Source organism: Acomys russatus, chromosome 27 (genome assembly GCF_903995435.1).
Source record: "Acomys russatus chromosome 27, mAcoRus1.1, whole genome shotgun sequence".
In the NCBI taxonomy this organism is placed as follows: domain Eukaryota; kingdom Metazoa; phylum Chordata; class Mammalia; order Rodentia; family Muridae; genus Acomys; species Acomys russatus.
The window spans coordinates 57,875,969-57,892,983 of NC_067163.1; the positions used below are offsets into that span (position 1 = coordinate 57,875,969).

At 55.2% G+C, this 17,015-nt stretch overlaps 1 protein-coding gene across 2 annotated transcripts; it reads left to right on the forward strand.

Moving 5' to 3' along the window:
- Nucleotides 1-29: 29 nt before the first annotated feature.
- On the forward strand, nucleotides 30-12,198 carry Slc35e1 (solute carrier family 35 member E1). Of its 2 annotated transcripts, XR_007833252.1 has the most exons (7): nucleotides 30-450; nucleotides 692-762; nucleotides 2,767-2,904; nucleotides 4,138-4,263; nucleotides 8,995-9,240; nucleotides 9,743-10,363; nucleotides 11,853-12,198. XR_007833252.1 is itself a non-coding variant. In XM_051169558.1 (6 exons), exons 1-6 carry the CDS (start codon nucleotides 30-32, stop codon nucleotides 9,968-9,970), a joined length of 1,230 nt encoding a protein of 409 aa, XP_051025515.1. In that variant the 3' UTR covers nucleotides 9,971-11,495. The 2 variants fall into 2 exon arrangements, 1 of the variants encoding a protein (XP_051025515.1); XM_051169558.1 differs by lacking the exon at nucleotides 11,853-12,198 and having other exon boundaries at nucleotides 9,743-11,495.
- Nucleotides 12,199-17,015: the final 4,817 nt, after the last annotated feature.

The following is a 17,015-nucleotide window of genomic DNA, read 5'->3' on the forward strand; positions in this document are numbered from 1 at the left end:
GCGCGCGAAGGGGCGGCCGCTCGGGCAGGATGGCGGCGGCGGCGGCCGCGGGTCCCGGCGCGGGCGCGGGGGTCCCGGGCGCGGGTGGCAGCGGCGGGGCTCGCGAGGGCGCGCGGGTGGCGGCGCTGTGCCTACTGTGGTACGCGCTGAGCGCGGGCGGTAACGTGGTCAACAAGGTGATTCTGAGCGCCTTCCCGTTCCCGGTCACCGTGTCGCTGTGCCACATCCTGGCGCTGTGCGCGGGGCTGCCGCCTCTGCTGCGCGCCTGGCGCGTGCCGCCCGCGCCGCCGGTGTCGGGCCCCGGCCCTGGCCCGCATCCGGCGTCCGGCCCGCTGCTGCCGCCGCGCTTCTATCCGCGTTACGTGCTGCCGCTCGCCTTCGGCAAGTACTTCGCCTCGGTGTCGGCGCACGTCAGCATCTGGAAGGTGCCGGTGTCCTACGCGCACACCGGTAGGTCGTGCGCGCTGCCCGGGGCTTCAAAGTGTGGGTACGAGTGTGCGGGCCGTCTGACTGAGGTGCCGCCATGGTGCGGCGGATTCTCGGGTTGGAAAATGTCCGAGGAGTTAACCGAGCGCCGACCAGAACTGACTCCAGCTATTGGGGTCGGAAGGAAGCCTTACAGAAAGAAGGTCCCGCGTCGGGTGTGCAGGCTGCAGGGTCTGCCCGCTGACTGCCTTTCCTCTCTTTGCAGTCAAGGCCACCATGCCCATCTGGGTGGTCCTCCTGTCCCGGATCATTATGAAGGAGAAACAGAGCACCAAGGTAACCCTGGCTGAAAGCCCTGGACTAGGCGGGATTCCCCGTAGCTCCCTAGGTTGATGACGTGGTTGGACCGTGGCAAACCTCCGGCTTCCTGTCAGATAAGGAAGTCGTGGTGTCAGCCTCCTGTGGCCTCCCTCACTTAGTGTCCCGAACTCACGTACCTTTCCCGCGGCAGGTGTGTGTATGTGAAGGGGAGATGTCCCAGAGTAATGTCTTGCATGTTGTCCCTAAGTGCCACATCCCTCAGGGTTCCGCCGTTCTTTTCTGTTTTGATTCCCTCCCTGGGATTGGTGGTAGGTGATGTCTGTTTGGCAAGACACCAAGAAACAAATTAAGTTGGAACAGGTTTTCCTTCTCTTACTTTAGTCTTACATTTATCTGTGTGTGTGTGTGTGTGTGTGTGTGTGTGTGTGTGTGTTATGCCTTTGCATGTGTGTGGAGGACAGTTTTCACCGTGCAGATACCTGGGATCAGACTCAGGTTGTCCGGCTTGGCAGAGAGCAAGCGACCTCATTTGTTGAGTTGTTGTGTCTTAGTTTACTCGTCACCAGAAAGAATGGTTGGTAGCGGCTGTCTGGGTCTGATGTGAGATACTGGGTCGGAGGAGTTTGATGATAGCAGAATCCAGCCCATTCTTAGAAAATAAAACTTTCAGGAGCCCAGTGTGGTGCCATGAGTCTGTCACCCCAGGATGACAGGATGCTGAGGCAGGAGGGTGGACAGGTCCAGGCACAGGTTAGGGCACAGAGCTGGACCTTGTCTCAAAAAGTCTAAGAGCTGGGCATAATTGTATGTACCTTTAACCCCACAGTCGGGAGGCAGAGGCAGGAAGATCTCAGAAAGAGATGGGGGAGAGTGGAGACAGGCTTGGACTCGGGTTATCTGGATGTGAATGACATACAGCACCCAGAGATGCCAGAGAGGCAGATGCCAGGCTAGGTATTTCCTGGCCTGGGGCTAGAAAGCCAGGATTGGGTTCACTGTGTCCTTCAACAGAGTGGGGTGCCAATGGCCCAGCTGGAAGCCACCTCACCTTGTTCTGGGAGTGGTTGCACCCTGGGTCCCTGCAAAAACTGGGCCACCTCTGGCTGAGTTTTGTCCTCGGGCCCATCTTCATCCTGGTGAGCCCTGAGCAATGTCAGGCCTCCTGGGGGTCAGAGTTGCCAGGGAGGCATCCAGGTGTGTCACCTGATAGCACACCTTGTGTTTATCAGTTTTCCTTGTCCCTGGGGACATTGTACCAGGCTCAGGGCCTCACGGGTGCAGAGCCTGGAGATTGGCCCTCTTGGGCAAGGGACCTGCCCTCAAGGCAGGTAAGTCAGGCTGCGGAATCCTTGTTCTACGGGAAGAGGTAGGACACGGGTAGGGAGAGTGTGCCATGGCTGGGAGTGCAGGCCGGAGTTCCCATCCCAGTGGCTACTGCTCTCTCCCTCCTAAAAGCCTCACTTGACTTGTTTGTTTTTACATTTATTATTTTGTGGGTATGTGGGCACACATGGGGGTCAGAGGACAACTTGCAGGAGTTGGTTCTCTCTCTCCGCCAAGGAGTCCGGGAGATCAAACTCAGTCAGGCTTGGAACAGTTTACCAGCTGGGACATCTGACTGGCCCTTGATTTTCATACAGAATCTCACTGTGTAGCCCAGGCTGACCTAAGACTGGAAATCCAGCTGGGATTCTGCCTTGTTGGGCTTTGCTTGCTAGCTTGCCTATGTACATGTCTCCTGTTGGTGTCTGGGTCTAGCTTGTGAGATAGTCCTCTCCTTCCATGTGGGTCCTGCACATTGACCCATCCCACCGGCCCCACCCTGAGGCTTAGTAACCCTCTTGTCTCAGCTTTCTGAGCACCAGAATGCTGTCCCTGAAGCACCATGTGAGATGCAGGCAGCATTTCCCAGGGTGGAAGATGGGGTCCCCCAGGTAAGGTATGGGGCCGCCCAACATTTTCTGCAGTTCTGGGTGGTAGCTAGCCCCACCCCATCTGAGCCCCTCTGCCCTCCTGCAGGTGTACCTGTCACTGGTCCCCATCATCAGTGGAGTCCTGCTGGCCACTGTCACAGAGCTGTCCTTTGACGTGTGGGGGCTGGTCAGCGCCCTGGCAGCCACGCTGTGCTTCTCCCTTCAGAACATCTTCTCCAAAAAGGTGTGTGGGCCCTGTCCCTGTGGGCCCTGTCTGCCCCCGTGGGCCCTGTCTGCCCCCGTGGGCCCTGTCTGTCCCCGTGGGCCCTGTCCCTGGCACAGGTTGCCGGAGGGTGATGGCATCAAGTCAGCTGGCCAGAGCAGACCCTCGTGGGCCCTGTCACTTGTTTTGCTTTGAAAGCTAACCCTAACCTACTCTATTATCTCTTGTTCCTTTTCTTTTACATGTTTTCTCGCTACATTTTATTTATACACTTAGTGTGTGTGTGCGGAGCACCTGCCACGGCCTTAGTGTGGTGTTCAGGGACAATGTGCAGGAGTCATTTCTCCTTCCATCCTGTGGGTCCTGAGCCTTGAACTCAGGTCACCAGGCTTGGTGGCAAGCTCTTACAATCCTTCACCCACTGACCCATCTCACTGGCCCCTCCACATTATTTCCCACTAAACCCGGAAATCTCCCTCGCACAGTTTTGTGCCATGAGCCCCTGGGGTCTGCCTGCAGTCTCCGCCACCAAGTGATTGGGTTTTACATACATGACGCCATGCCCAGTTCTGTGTGAGCGCTAGGGATCTGAACTAGGGTCCTTGTGTCTGAGGCATGCTGCAGACCCTCAGCCTTTCCTTTCGGGGGGCTTGTGTATGCAGAGGGTGCTCTTCCACCGAGGTGTGGTTATTGACCTGCCTTATCTGCCTGGGATCGTCTGCTGTGACTGTGTGGTGTCACCTTGCTGCAGAGCTCTCAGTCATGACTAAAGCTCAGAGCTGCTGGGTGCCACCGTCAGCACAGTGGGTCCCCTTGTGGGGAATGTGGCTTATTTCCACTTATGATAAGAAGCACATCTGGGAACCTCTGCAGAGCACGCTGCTGACTGAGGCGTTCCCCAGCGATAGCTCCGAGGTCCACGGTTTGGGCTAGGATCTGTTTCTAGCTTTAGCCTGGCATTGCCTGCTGGTGCTCAGACAGGCTAAGCCAATGTAGACTCAATTCAGAGGGCTTGCAGTCAGGCGTGGTGGCACCTGCCTGTCGTGAGCAGCTGTGGGTTACTGGGTTAGTTCTGGTTTTCCTCTGTTGTCTTCCCATCTACAGGACAGGGGGCTTTGTCCGGGCATGGCTATGTTCCTTCATAAGCAAGCAGGGCGCTCTGATACCCAAGTGTGGATGTCAGATTCCGGTCTCATGCTGGGGACTGGATACGCAGGCCTTGTTACTGGCGCTAATGAGGCACTCTCCCCTCAGGTGCTGAGGGACTCCAGGATCCACCACCTGCGGCTGCTCAACATCCTGGGCTGCCACGCCGTGTTCTTCATGATCCCCACGTGGGTCCTGGTGGACCTCTCCACCTTCCTGGTCAGCAGCGACCTGGTGAGTTGGGACTGGGAGACCTGCGTGTCTTCACAGCTTTCTAAGCACATGCTTTGTTGGAGGCTGGAGCCACGCGTTCATCTGGGGCAGCTGTGCTTGTCTGTTTCCTGTTGGTGTAACAGAGTACCTGATGCAGGCTCGGCCATAAGAGTAGGAATCCTAGCCGGGTGCGGTGGCACACGCCTGTAATCTCAGCACTCGGGAGGCAGAGGCAGGTGGGTCTCTGTGAGTTCGAAGCCAGCCTGGTCTACAAAGTGAGTCCAGGACAGTCAAGGCTACACAGAGAAACCCTGTCTCGAAAAACAATACAAACAAACAAGAAAGAATAGGAAAGGTTAGCTCTCAGTTCTGGAAACTGAAAGCCCGGCGTGCAGTGGGTTCCTTTCTGAGGGCTCCTGTCACATCCTGCCATACCACAAGACAGTGACAGGAGCACATGTGGGAGGGAGGTCTGTCTCTGAGCAGCCGCCTGAGAACCAGGACTCCCACCGTCCTGTGTCCAGCAGCTGTCCATCAGTGTGACAGGGTGCTTGAGGTTATTGGCGTGGAGAGAGGAAGCGTCATCTGTGTCAGGGTGTCGTCTTTGCGTGCTTGGCCCGATGCTTTGGCGTGTAGTGGGAGCACAGACAACATGTCCCTGTGGATGCTGGTGGAGCAGCCGTGCAGGTGGGAGGCTCGTTCCAGCATTCACGATTCATCCAGATGGGCTCCGAATCCTCTGAACAGCTGCAGGGACCGAACTCCTGGGAGGATGAGGCTGTCCCGCTACAGTCTTCTCCCAGCCGCTTCTCCCTCCGGCACAGACACACACACAGGTCGCTGCACACGCTCTCACTGGTGAAGCGGTGGCCAGTCTGGACATGATCGTCCTCGGTCCCAAGTGTGGACGGACTGGTCCCCCACTGTTGGAAGTGGTGGGACCTGGTAGAGGAAGTGAGGAGTTAGGACATGTCCTTGGAGGGGACCTCTCTTCCTGTTTCACTCTGCCTGCTTCCTGTCGGTGAGGTTATGCGTGCTGAAAGAGCCTTTGCCAGAGCCAGCAGGCTCAAGCCACATGATCACAAACTGCATCTCCAGGACTGTGGCTCGAGGCTGACTATGGCCAGGACACCACTTCTCCTGGCCTCATAAGGCCCAGGCTTCACCCAAGATGGCACTCGCCTCTTGTCCTAGCACTCAGGAGGGCCAGGAATCCAGAGTCATCTTTGTTTGTTACAGTAAGTGTGTGAAGACCCTGGGCTGCATGAGACCCTGTCTCACAAGAGAGCTGACTGTTCCTGGTACAGTGGCACCATCATTCAGCGCAGCTCTGGGGTAGGGGAGGGTGCATGGGAGACACTGGAGCCCTGGATGGACACGGTGATTTAAGGAACCTGGGAATGGCTGGGGAGCTGGTACAGACCTGTTACCTAAACCCTCAGGAAGCATAGTGGGGAGATCAGGAGATGGGGTCACCTTCAGAGACATGGCGAGTTTGAAGTCAGCCTGGGCTACGTGAGCCCCTGTCTCAAAAAGAAAAGGAAATCCTGGGCAGAGCTAGCGTGGCCTGTGAGCACCGCCCCCACAGTGTCCCCGAGACTAGATGGAGCTGTGGGTCCACACTGCCTGGCCCTGAGCACCCAGCACGCAGGAACAAAAGGCACCTTGAGGGTGTCTCCGTGGGCTGCCAGAGTCTGAAGCCTGGAACAGCAGCATCTGCACAGGGGTCAGGGAGGGCCTGCATCTTCTGCCATGGTGGTCCTGAGCATGTTCAGGGCCCAGAGATGGCAGGGGCAGGTGCTGGCCATGCAGCCTCATGACCCTCTCCGTCCTTAGGACCCACGTGGTGGAGAGCCCACTTCCACTGGTGTCTGCTGACCTCTGCAGGCACCTCGGCACATGGCTGCCCACACATGTACACAGAAAGGATGCTCTTTTAAAATACAAAAGTGGCCGGGCGTGGTGGCGCACGCCTTTAATCCCAGCACTCGGGAGGCTGAGGCAGGTGGATCTCTGTGAGTGGGAAGCCAGCTTGGTCTGCAGAGTGAATCCAGGACAGCCAGGGGTACACAGAGAAACCCTGTCTCAAAAAAACAAGAAAAAAATGGCTGGGCATGGTGGCGCATGCCTGTAATCCCAGCACCTGGGAGGCAGAGGCCAGAGGATCGCTATGAGTTCGAGGCCAGCCTGGTCTACAAAGCGAATCCAGGACAGCCAGGGCTACACAGAGAAACCCTGTCTCCAAAAACCAAAAAGAGCCAGGATAGCAGGAAGTCGGCTGTGAAACAGTCTCCCTAGAAATGGCTGCGTAAAGAAGTCAGGACAGTGGCAATGCCAGTGATATGCTAATCTGGAAGAGAGAGAACATTTCATGGCGTCTCCCCCTTAGACAAAGAACTACAGGTAACTAAGGACAGCTGAGAGAGGGAGCATTAGCCTCTCCCAGGGATGGGGACCCTCATTGGCTTTCCAGTGTAGTGTGGTCAGCTCAGAAACCATATACACACAAACACAAAACAGGCTCAACAGGTTGTTTGTATATGTGATGTGTTCACACGCATCTGTATGTAAGAGTAATAAAGAAAAAGGCTGTCAACTTGAGGGTATGTGAGGAGAACTGGAGGGAGAACAGGGATAGGAAAAGTGATACAATTTTATTTCAATTAGAAACATTTTTTAAAAAGAGAAATCAAATGGAAATCTTAGAATGGCAACAACCAAGCCTCAGTAGGTGACTGACATGCCGCCGTGTAGATGACAGTGGAAGGAGCCAGAAAGTTAAAATTCGGTCAGTAGAAATTGTCCAGTGCAGTGGGGTGGCCATGACTGTAATCCCATCGCTTGGCAGTGACACAGAAAGGCAGAGTGTGAGAGCCCACGTGTGCTTCTGCCCCTGCCTGTGGGAAGAAACCATTGCCTTTGCTGGGCATCCTCTGCCACCCCACTGCAGGGCCACTCACCCACCCAGGTGACAGCCTGCTCCTGCCCAGTGCCTTGGGGGTCTTGACTTGGATGTGGCACTTCCCATCCCCCAAGGAAACGGGATGGGTGCAGCTCCCACCCCTCATCAGTGAAGGTTCCTGTGCCCAGAGGAAGCTTTGTTGCAGGAATAGAAAGTGCATCGACTTTGTGCTCCATTCAATTTTCCTTCCATTCCTTTGAGAGAGAGAGAGGGAGAGAGGGAGAGAGAGAGAGAGAGTGTGTGTGTGTGTGTGTGTGTGTGTGTGTGTGTGTGTCCATCAACTAGCGATGTGTCTCTTGTGCTGTACAGGTAGAGAATAGCCCAGCCTCCTGCATCTTCCTTAGTAGCTCCCCCTGTCTTTTGGGGGTAGGATTTCTCTGACTGCCTGGGTTGCCTGCTAGCTTCTTGCCTGCAAATGTGCAGCTGCACCCAGTTTTTTTTTCCCCACGTGGGTGCTGGGGCTCCGAACTTGGGCACTTTGCTGGCCCGGGCCCCACCTTTGGTGCTTTTGAGACAGATTTATGTCCTGTACTAGGTGGCCCAAGGAGACTTCAAACTCCTGATCTGCCTGCCTCCACCTCCTGAGTGCTGAGTAGAAAGGGTTCCTGCCATGCCTAGGTTTGAACTCAGTGTGAGTTGGCTGACTGTGACCCTTCCTTCATTCCTTCCCTGGGAGAGGGCCCGCTGGGATTTGGATGGATGGGCACTGGCAGCAGGACAGGGTGTGGATGTGAGTGATCTGTGAGGAAGCGATGCCTGGGGCCTCCCGGTGACCCAGCCAGGCCTCGGTGTTCCACTCTCTGGAAGTTCTTCCCCGGCGCCGCCCACAGCTTCATACACGCTCACCACATGCTTTGCCGCTGCGCCTTGGGAAGGTGCGCCTGTGCGTCGTGAGGACAAGATTTAGACATCAGGAGGCTGCACCCCCGCCACACACAGTGTTGATGGCCTTTTTAAGAAAAATTACTAGGGCTAGAGAGATGGCTCGGCAGTTAAGAGCACTTACTGCTCTTTCAGAGGTCCTGAGTTCAATTTTAAGCAACCATATGGTGGCTCACAACCATCTGTAATGTGATCTGATGCCCTCTACTGGTGTGCAGGTGTACATGCAGGCAGAGCACACACAAACATTAAATAAATCTTTTAAAAAAGAAAGAAAAATTAATGTATGGGTGTTTTGACTACACGTGTGTCCACATACAACATGTGTGATTGGTGCCTTCAGAGGTCAAAAGAGGACTTTGGATCCCCTGGGACTTGTATTACAGACAATCGTGATCTGCTACATGGGCACTGGGAACCGAGCCCCGCTCTCTGACAGAGTAGCCAGTGCTGATGAGCCGCCTCTGCAGCCCTTTGGTGGCTGCTTTTGCATCTGACTGAAGGGCTGCACCATGCAGTGGGTGGTCGGGAGCTAGAGGTCATGTGTATAAAGCACCACATGAACTGGTGAAATGGCTCAGCTGGTAAAGGTGCCTGTTGCCAAAACTATCACCCACCAGTGTGTAGCCAGCCTGGGCTACATGATGCTCTGCTTTAAAAAAAATTTAAGGGCCTGGAGTGGTGGCGCACACCTTTAATCCCTGCGCTTGGGAGGCAGAAGCAGGTGGATCGCTGTGAGTTCGAGGCCAGCCTGGTCTACAAAGCGCGTCCAGGACAGTCAAGGCTACACAGAGAAACCCTGTCTCAAAAAACAAACAAACAATTATCCACCTGCTGCCCCGTGGTGACAGTCTGCTTGAGTACATCTGCACCCCTCCCCCGCTGATGCTCCCTGCCTATCTCCACAGGCCTATGTGTCTCAGTGGCCCTGGACGCTGCTGCTCCTGGCGGTCAGCGGCTTCTGCAACTTTGCACAGAATGTCATCGCCTTCAGCATTCTCAACCTCATCAGCCCACTCAGCTACTCGGTGGCCAACGCCACCAAAAGGATCATGGTCATCACCGTGTCCCTCATCATGCTGCGTAACCCAGTGACCAGCACCAACGTGCTGGGCATGCTTACTGCCATCCTGGGTGTCTTTCTGTACAACAAGGTGAGCATTAGGTGCCGCTGTCCCCAGCCAGTCCCAGCCTTGGGGAAAGGGACTCTGCTTCCTTACAGGGTGGGTCAGTTACGCGTGCTGGGCTCAGGGTGCATGCGGCCTGAAGCCTGCTGTGTGTCGGGTTTGTTTGGAGCAGTCCTGTGTAGTCCAGTGGCCTTCAGCTCCTGACCCCGCCTCCACCTCCCAGGGAGGACAGGGACAGGCGTCTGTACCCTGGTGTCTGCGCTGCTGTGGATGGAGCCAGAGCTGGGCATGTAGGCCAGTGTTCTGCCACAGAAGCACCCCTAGCTCTTGGTTTGGGGGTGACCTCTTTGTTGGGTGATGTTCTCTTTTCTTTTTTGTTACAGTTTGTTTATTTTGAAACAAAATCTCTTGTAGCCTAGGTTGGCCCACTATGTAGCTCAGGCTGGCTTGGTTCTCCTGCCCTTCCTGCTGGGATGACATCCCCTATGACGAAGCCCCTTGTGCCTCTCATTTCTCTCTCTAAACACAGACCAAGTACGACGCAAATCAGCAGGCCCGCCGCCACCTCCTCCCTGTGTCCACGTCGGACCTGGACAGCAGAGAGCATCTGCGGAGCCCTGTGGAGAAGCCCCACAATGGGGCACTGTTCCCACAGCAGGGGGACTTCCAGTACCGCAACATCCTCCTCACAGACCACTTCCAGTATGGCCGCCAGGGCCACCCACACTCCTATGCCCTCAACCGACACGATGTGTAGTGGCCCACCAGGCCAGGCCTCCTGCCCACCTCTCTGAGCCCAGCAGCTTCAGAAGATTCTGGCAGCCCGGCTGAGCACATGACACGTGGCAGGCCATCAGGGGAGCCCTGGGTCCTGGCCCTTTTTGGGCTGCGTGAGGTGACCACAGCATGGACAGCCACAGGCTCTGGGCAGGAGAGCCACAGAGAGACCCTGTTCCAGGTTTCTGCAGAGGCCACACTCTGTCTCGGTGCACAGGGTTGCTCCAGTGTGGTGCAGAGATATGGTAGGAACTTCTGGTGACAACAGGGACCCACTCTACAGAAATGGCATCATTGTGGCTGCAGCCCTGACAGCCAGCAGGAGGTGACATCTGGGGCGTCAAGGAGAGGACAGCAGGGCTGTAGCCCAGAGGTATGGAGGGCTGACACGGGTAGCACTACCTGTCCCTAGCAACAGAACTCCAGGATGCCCCAAGGCAGTTAGTTGGTCATTTGCAGCTAGTGCTGCCCTGGGGCAGACCTACAGTGACCATCCTCTGATACAGCCCTCTGGGCCTGGGCGGCCCTTGGACTCTAGAGGTGGTGATGGCCAGTGTTATCTTGGTGGTGTCCCCGCCCCTCTGAATGCACAGAAGCCAGGTGGTGGTGACAGCAGTTTCCCCAGACCCTTGAGTTTCTCTGGGGAGCATCTTGTTAGCCATGAGAGCTTTCACACTGGGCCCTGTCAGGCGCTGCACCAGGGCTAGCCAGTGGGGTGGACTGTCTTGACTCATTTAAAAACACGAGTGTTTGTTGCTGGAGCCAGTCCCTCTGAGCTCAGTGGTGCCTGGCAATGCTGTACTGGAGCTGCAGCCACAGTAGCCAAGTGGTATTCACACTCCATGTACGGTACAGCGTTGCTTATCTGTGAGGAGACCGAGTGTGTGTCAGGATCTGAATTGTGTCCCAGGAAATGGGACGTCAGGCAGGTCTTGGGTTTTTAGTTTGAAGCTGGGTTGGTAGAATGCCTGTCTACCATGTGCGGCCTTAGCTTCTGCCCCCAGCATCACAGAAAGCCACATAAGTGGCTCAGGCCTACCTTCCCAGCACCCTGGAAGCAGACACAGGAGGACAGGGTCCTCAGCTGCATAGTGAGTTCCAGAGCAGCCTGGGCAACAGGAGAGCCTGGCTCAAGGCTGGTATGGCAATGCAGGGAGAACCTGATAGTGAGCAGAAATGTGGGCTCTGTTGTGGGCATAGGAGGCAGATGGCAGGAAGGACACCAGCCTTAGCTGGAAGGTGGGTCTTGGGTTTTGTTTGTTTTGCTTTGAGACAGGGTCTCACAGTGTAGACCAGGCTGGCCTTGAACTCATGGGATCTACCTGTCTCCACCTCCCAAGTGCAGGATTAAGAGCATGTGCCACCATGCCCAGATGGAGTCGTCATCACTAAGGCTCCCAGGCTGACCTTTAACCCTTCTTCATGCCTCGGTGTCCATCACTAAGCACTGCTGGGTCATGGCGCCCAGTCCTTAGCTCCCGAGTCACTTGGGAGTTTTGTACTGAAGGTTAGCTGACGACCTTAGCCTCCCACTTGCCTGAGCCTCAGCAACCCCAGCCTCAGTCGGTCCCGTTTGCCTTGCTTCCTGGTTTCCCAATGTTCAGACTCTGCCACTGCAGAGTGGGCAGGAGCACCCTGCTAAGGTGGTCTGCCGGCTTCTCCTCACTGGGGACATGGACCGAGACACCTGGCAGCGCAAAGGTCTCCGTGGTGCCCCGACTCCGTGCTGAATCTTTGGATTTCTGTGACGTTGCTGTCATTTGTGCATTTCCAATGTGAGGTTTTCCAGGGAGGGAAAAGGCCCATCTCACTTTTCTTACGGTTTATAAATTAATAAACGGGATATTTAATTCTGTTTGTAGGCTCTCAGCAAGTGTGAACATTGGAGTGGATGAGACAATCAGGGTAGACCAGATTCTCAGATCAAAAGGCCACAGCTGGGGCTGCAGCTCGCCTGGCATGAAGCCCTGCATCCCATCCTCAGCACCCAGCATTCAGGAGGCCAAGGCAATTAGGACCAGGAGTTCGGGGTAATCTCTGACTACATAGTGAGTTTGAAGCCAGCCTGGGCTACCTGAAACAGACAACAAACAAAACAAAACCAACCTGATGGCCCAGTTTACCTTGGCCCATTCAACGTCTCATTAGCCCCACCCCACGCCTGGCCCCCACCACTTACCTCCCTCTCCAGGTTTGCCCTATCCCAGTCTCTCCTTTGGGGTTCATATTCATATACCCTTTGAAATGATTTGGCCAAAACACCAACCCTGACCTACCCGACTCCATTTCACAGAAGGGGAAACCAAGGTTTAGCGTTTTGAATGTCTGCTCACTATTACAGCACTTGGGCTTCTTTCAGTTATTGATTTCTTCGAGATGGTATCTGCCTATGTAGTCCATGCTGGCTCCTGCAGCCACGGCCTCAGCACTGCTGCTGGGCAAGAGCTGCCACACCCAGTACCATATTTTATACCATTTATTCTAAGGAAAACTCAAAACTCCCTTGACAGAGGCAGTGACAGGGAAGTACTTGAGACTTGCTTTCTCTGGGCTGGGAGGACTCCCGGCAGTGGGCTCTTCCTGACCAGACCTCGAGCCCCAAAACCTCAGGGTCTGAAACAGGGCAACTGTTCTTGTTTTCCATTTCCATCACCTTCGGGCTCCTGTGTCATAGCCTGTCCTGTGGGAATAGCTCTGTCCTGGTCGGTGTTCTCCAAAATAAATGATGGTCTCCAGGGGCTTGAGGTTGGTTCTGGTTTGTCAGGGAGGGTCTCTCTGTGTGCTCCGACCAGCACCACACGCAAGGAGCCTGAGAGATGGTGCAGGCAGCCCTTGCATGGCAGGTAAGAAACCAGAGCTGGAACCCCAAGGACCCATGTAAAAGCCGGGTAGATCCAGCCTGCCTGCCATCCTAATGCATGGCTGGGCTACGGGTGTGTGGGGTGAAGCCAGAATGATGCCAGGTTCAGTGAGAGGCCAGCCTTACATGTTAGGACCAGGGAGATAGCTAAGTAGGTGAAGGGATTCCCACCAGCCTGGTGATCTGAGTTCAACTTCTGGGACCCACGTGGTAGGAGAGAACTGACTCCTTCAAGTTGTTCTCTGCCACATTTACACTGTAGCACACACAATGAGACCTTTAATATCTTAAATGTTAAGTGTGCACACCTTTAATCCCAGCACTCGGGAGGCAGAGGCAGGTGGATCTCTGTGAGTTCAAGGCTAGCCTGGTCTACAGAGTGAGTCCAGGGCAGCCAAGGCCACACAGAAAAACCCTGTCTTGAAAAACCAAAAGGAAAAAAAGAAAAAATGAAGTGTCGGTCTAGAGCAGATAAGGACCTGATGTTAACTTGGGCTCTGCATGCACATCACACGCATGCGCCTATATGGATGGGCATCTACACATGCCAACAAATGCATGCACCTGTGTACACAAACCAGAGATATGCAAGGCAAAAATGCTAACTCTGTCTTCATTGTCATGCCTGGATGTCTGGCATGTGTGTGTGTGCGCGTGCATGCGTGCTATAAGGCTGGCCTTCCACCCCAGGATAACCTCTGTGGCTTCTGCCAGCAGATGCTACACCAGGACTCAGGTCCTGAAGGAGTCCAGGTCCAGGCAAGCTCCTCAAGGACGGTCATGGCACCCACTTCTCTAGCTACCCTCATCTGCAGCCCAGGCTGAGCTGCAAGTCTACTACAGGAGTGCTTGGCACCTGAGCCAGCGAGCTGCGGCTCCTCCTGCCAGGTGTAGCAGTCACCCCCACCCCCCACCCCCCGGGGGAGCTGAAGCAGGGATGCTGTTTGTCCCAAAAGTGAGATAAAGACAACCACTAACATCAAAGGCTGGGAAGCTATGACCTCATCCAACAACCCCAGAGCTTCCATCCACAAATACTACAAGACTCAAACGTGTGGGAGGGTAGATTCAAGCCATGAAATTTGGGGTGGCCTGTTGACACCATAGCTGGATGGCTCCCTCATTGAGGTATGAGTTTTTTTTATTTGGAAGACAGGAATGCTTTCTCCTTTTTACTCAGTCCAGGGAATGGTGCCTCCAGAGCAGGCAAATCTTCCTGTCAGTCATCTCTGTCAGGAACACCCACAAGCTCACCTGGCCTTGGGCCCATCGCAGGACATTCTAGACTGTACCAAGCTGGTGGTCGGCACTGACTTCACAGGCCTCTTGGCACTTCCCCAGTGTCCTCCACACAGCTCATCCCAGGGCAACCGTGGGTTAGACCTGCATCCTGCTAACAGAAGGGTATTCTCTGCTGGGTCGGCAGCAAGGTAGCACCCCAGGGACCAAGTGGGCCTCGAGGCTTCGAGGACAGGGACAAATGAACTCACTCTTCCCTCAGAGCCCAGGAGCCATGACTGGGGAACAGGAGTAGCTGACGCTCTGTTGGACTTTGCGCTAACTGCTGCGTGTTGCACCCATAAACAAGAGGACATGGGGTGCCCTGCTCTATCTCACTCTCATTATCTCACTGGACCTGAAGCTGACGGCCAGTGAGCCCCAGAGCGCAGAGCTAACAGTCACAGGCGGCCACTCCTGGCTTTGAGGTTGTGAGTGAACTCAAACTCAGGTCCTCATGCCGCCTACACAGCAAGCACTCTAGCCACGCGGCCATTTCCTCACCACTCATTTATTTAGTGTACGTGGGTATACAGACCACAGTGCGCACTTGGGAGGTTAGAGGGCTACTTGCAGGAGTCAGGTCTCCCATTATGTGAGTTCCAGGTCACCAGGCTTGGCAGCAAGTCCCTTTATCCCAGGACTATCTCAGCGCTCCCTTCTGTTTAGACAGCTAGCTCAGGCCGGGCGTGGTGGTGCATACCTTTAATCCTAGCACTAGCAGAGGCAAGTGGATCTCTGAGTTTGAGGCCAGTCTGGTCTACAGAGTGAGTCCAGGACAGCTAAGGCTCCACAGACAAACCCTGTCTCGGAAAACCTAAATAAATAAAGCTAGCTACCTCTGAACTCACTGTGTATCTCCTACCTGTGATACCTGTGTGTTAAGCACTGAACTGAAACCATACCCTGTATTTAGGGGTTACATAGCCATCTGTTGAAACACTGCGGGGGGGGGGGGGGGACCCTAGACCTCACATGCTAAGCAAGCTCTGATCCACAGCTCCAGCCCTGTGATTCCTGGCTGTTTGGGTTTCCCCTGTATTTTGGAGTATTCAGTGAGCAGTCAGGGCAGCGATCACAATGAAGGGACCAAATGTGCTGCAAAGCTTTGGAAACGGCCTCAGTGGATGGGATTCGTACAAGTTCCCAAAGAGGCTCCTTGGAAGGCTGGGTCACAGCCACTGCTTTAGACCAAGGTACCTCAGTGTCCCTACTGAGAAGTGGTGTTCAGTGTCTCACATCTCATCTGCTGTCATGTTCATAAGGCTGGGGAGTTGGTTTTACCAGCAAGTTAGTTTGGCCCAGACCCCTGGTCAAGCGGAGTGCTGGGTAGACAAAAGGCCCAGAGCGGTGACCCAGGAGAGCAGACAGTGTCACTGCCTTGCGGGTCAGGATATTAGGATGAAGGCTAGGCAGCCCAGGTGCTGCAGAATGGAGAGAATACGGCCTGAGCCTTGTCAGAGAAGGAGTTCCCATACTGTCAGCAAGCATCTTCTGGAGCAGTCAGTCTCCGGTGAGAATAGAGGAGATGGGTTGATGCAGATGCAGACTTCTGTTCATGCCACACAAGCAGCCCCTGTTGGTGTCTGGCTTTTACAGCGAGTTCTTGAATCTGAGCTCAGGGCCTCCTGCTCCAGTGCCAAGAGCATCACCTGTGAGCTATTTCTGCAGCGCCAAGATCAGGAAACCATAACGGGCTTTCACAGACCACAAGACAGGATTTCCAGGAGGGACACACAGAATCTCCATTGTGTCAGGATCCCTCCCAGGCTCAACTGCACCCTCCTCCTCGTGTCATCTTGGCGTGCAGCTTCAGCAGCTAAGGGTATCCAATGAGGCAAGAGAATCAGAAGATCCTGGCTAACAGGCCTGAAGACGCAGAGGCCCATTAAGGGTTTGGTGGCCACCACAACGCACAAAGTTGGTGCACAGCTCCAAGAGATTCTGTGCCCTCTTCCAGTTCCTGCAGGCACTGAAGTCACATGCACAAACTCACCAGACATACACATAATTAAAACAAATGGTTTGGTTTTTGTTTATATGTTTGTTTTAGAGACAGGGTTTCTCTGTATGGTACTGGATGTCCTGGAACTCACTCTGTAGACCAGGCTGGCCTCGAACTCGAGATCCGCCTGCCTCTGCCTCCTAAGTGCTGAGATTAACGGCCTGCGCCACCGTTGTCTCTACCCCACCCCCACCCCCACCCCCAAGGACGATGGTATAGTTCTGTGCTTGCCTAACATGCATCCAGCCCTAGCTTACATGCCCAGCATCACATAGCCCCGACGCGGTGGTGACACACGCCGGTTGTCGCAGTACTCAAGAGCCGGGAGTTAGAAGTCAGCTTGGGATCCCTGAGACCCGATGTCCAAAAAGCATAAGTAAATAGTAAGTAAACAACGGGGCTGGCTGCCGCCAGCTGCTTCCGGTTCTCCTTCCGCAGGTCGGCACGCGCCTTCAGAAGACATGCCTTCGCTCCACCTCTGTCCGATCCCGACGTTGGGGAGCCGGGCGCCCCATGCTCAAAATTCTTACCCAAAAGGCGCAGATGGGAACGGAAGAGTACGAGCCGGGATCATGTGACTCGCCAGGCCCACCACCGGACAATCCCGCCTCCTGGATGGTGCAGAAGGCTGTTTAGGACGCAGGGAAACCACGCGACACCCAAACTCCAGCCGACGCCGCTCCGCACCGCCCACCGTCAGGCACAAGCCGCGAGAAGCTCCCGCGCATGCGCCTCGCCTGCCCACCTCGTACGCGCGATTCCTCACGCAGCCTCTTCCCGCCCTCCTCCAGTCCTCACTTCCGGTGTTTCCCAGCGACAGCCGTAAATGGCGCACCGAAGCGGCCCGCGAGGCCGTCGTAAACGTCGCCCTTTGCGCCACTT

Coding starts and splice junctions, on each gene's coding strand:
- Slc35e1 (XM_051169558.1), top strand. CDS start 30: ATGGCGGCGGCGGCGGCCGCGGGTCCCGGCGCGGGCGCGGGGGTCCCG. Junction 763..2,766: donor AGGAGAAACAGAGCACCAAG/GTAACCCTGGCT, acceptor GCCCTCCTGCAG/GTGTACCTGTCACTGGTCCC. Junction 4,264..8,994: donor TCCTGGTCAGCAGCGACCTG/GTGAGTTGGGAC, acceptor CTATCTCCACAG/GCCTATGTGTCTCAGTGGCC.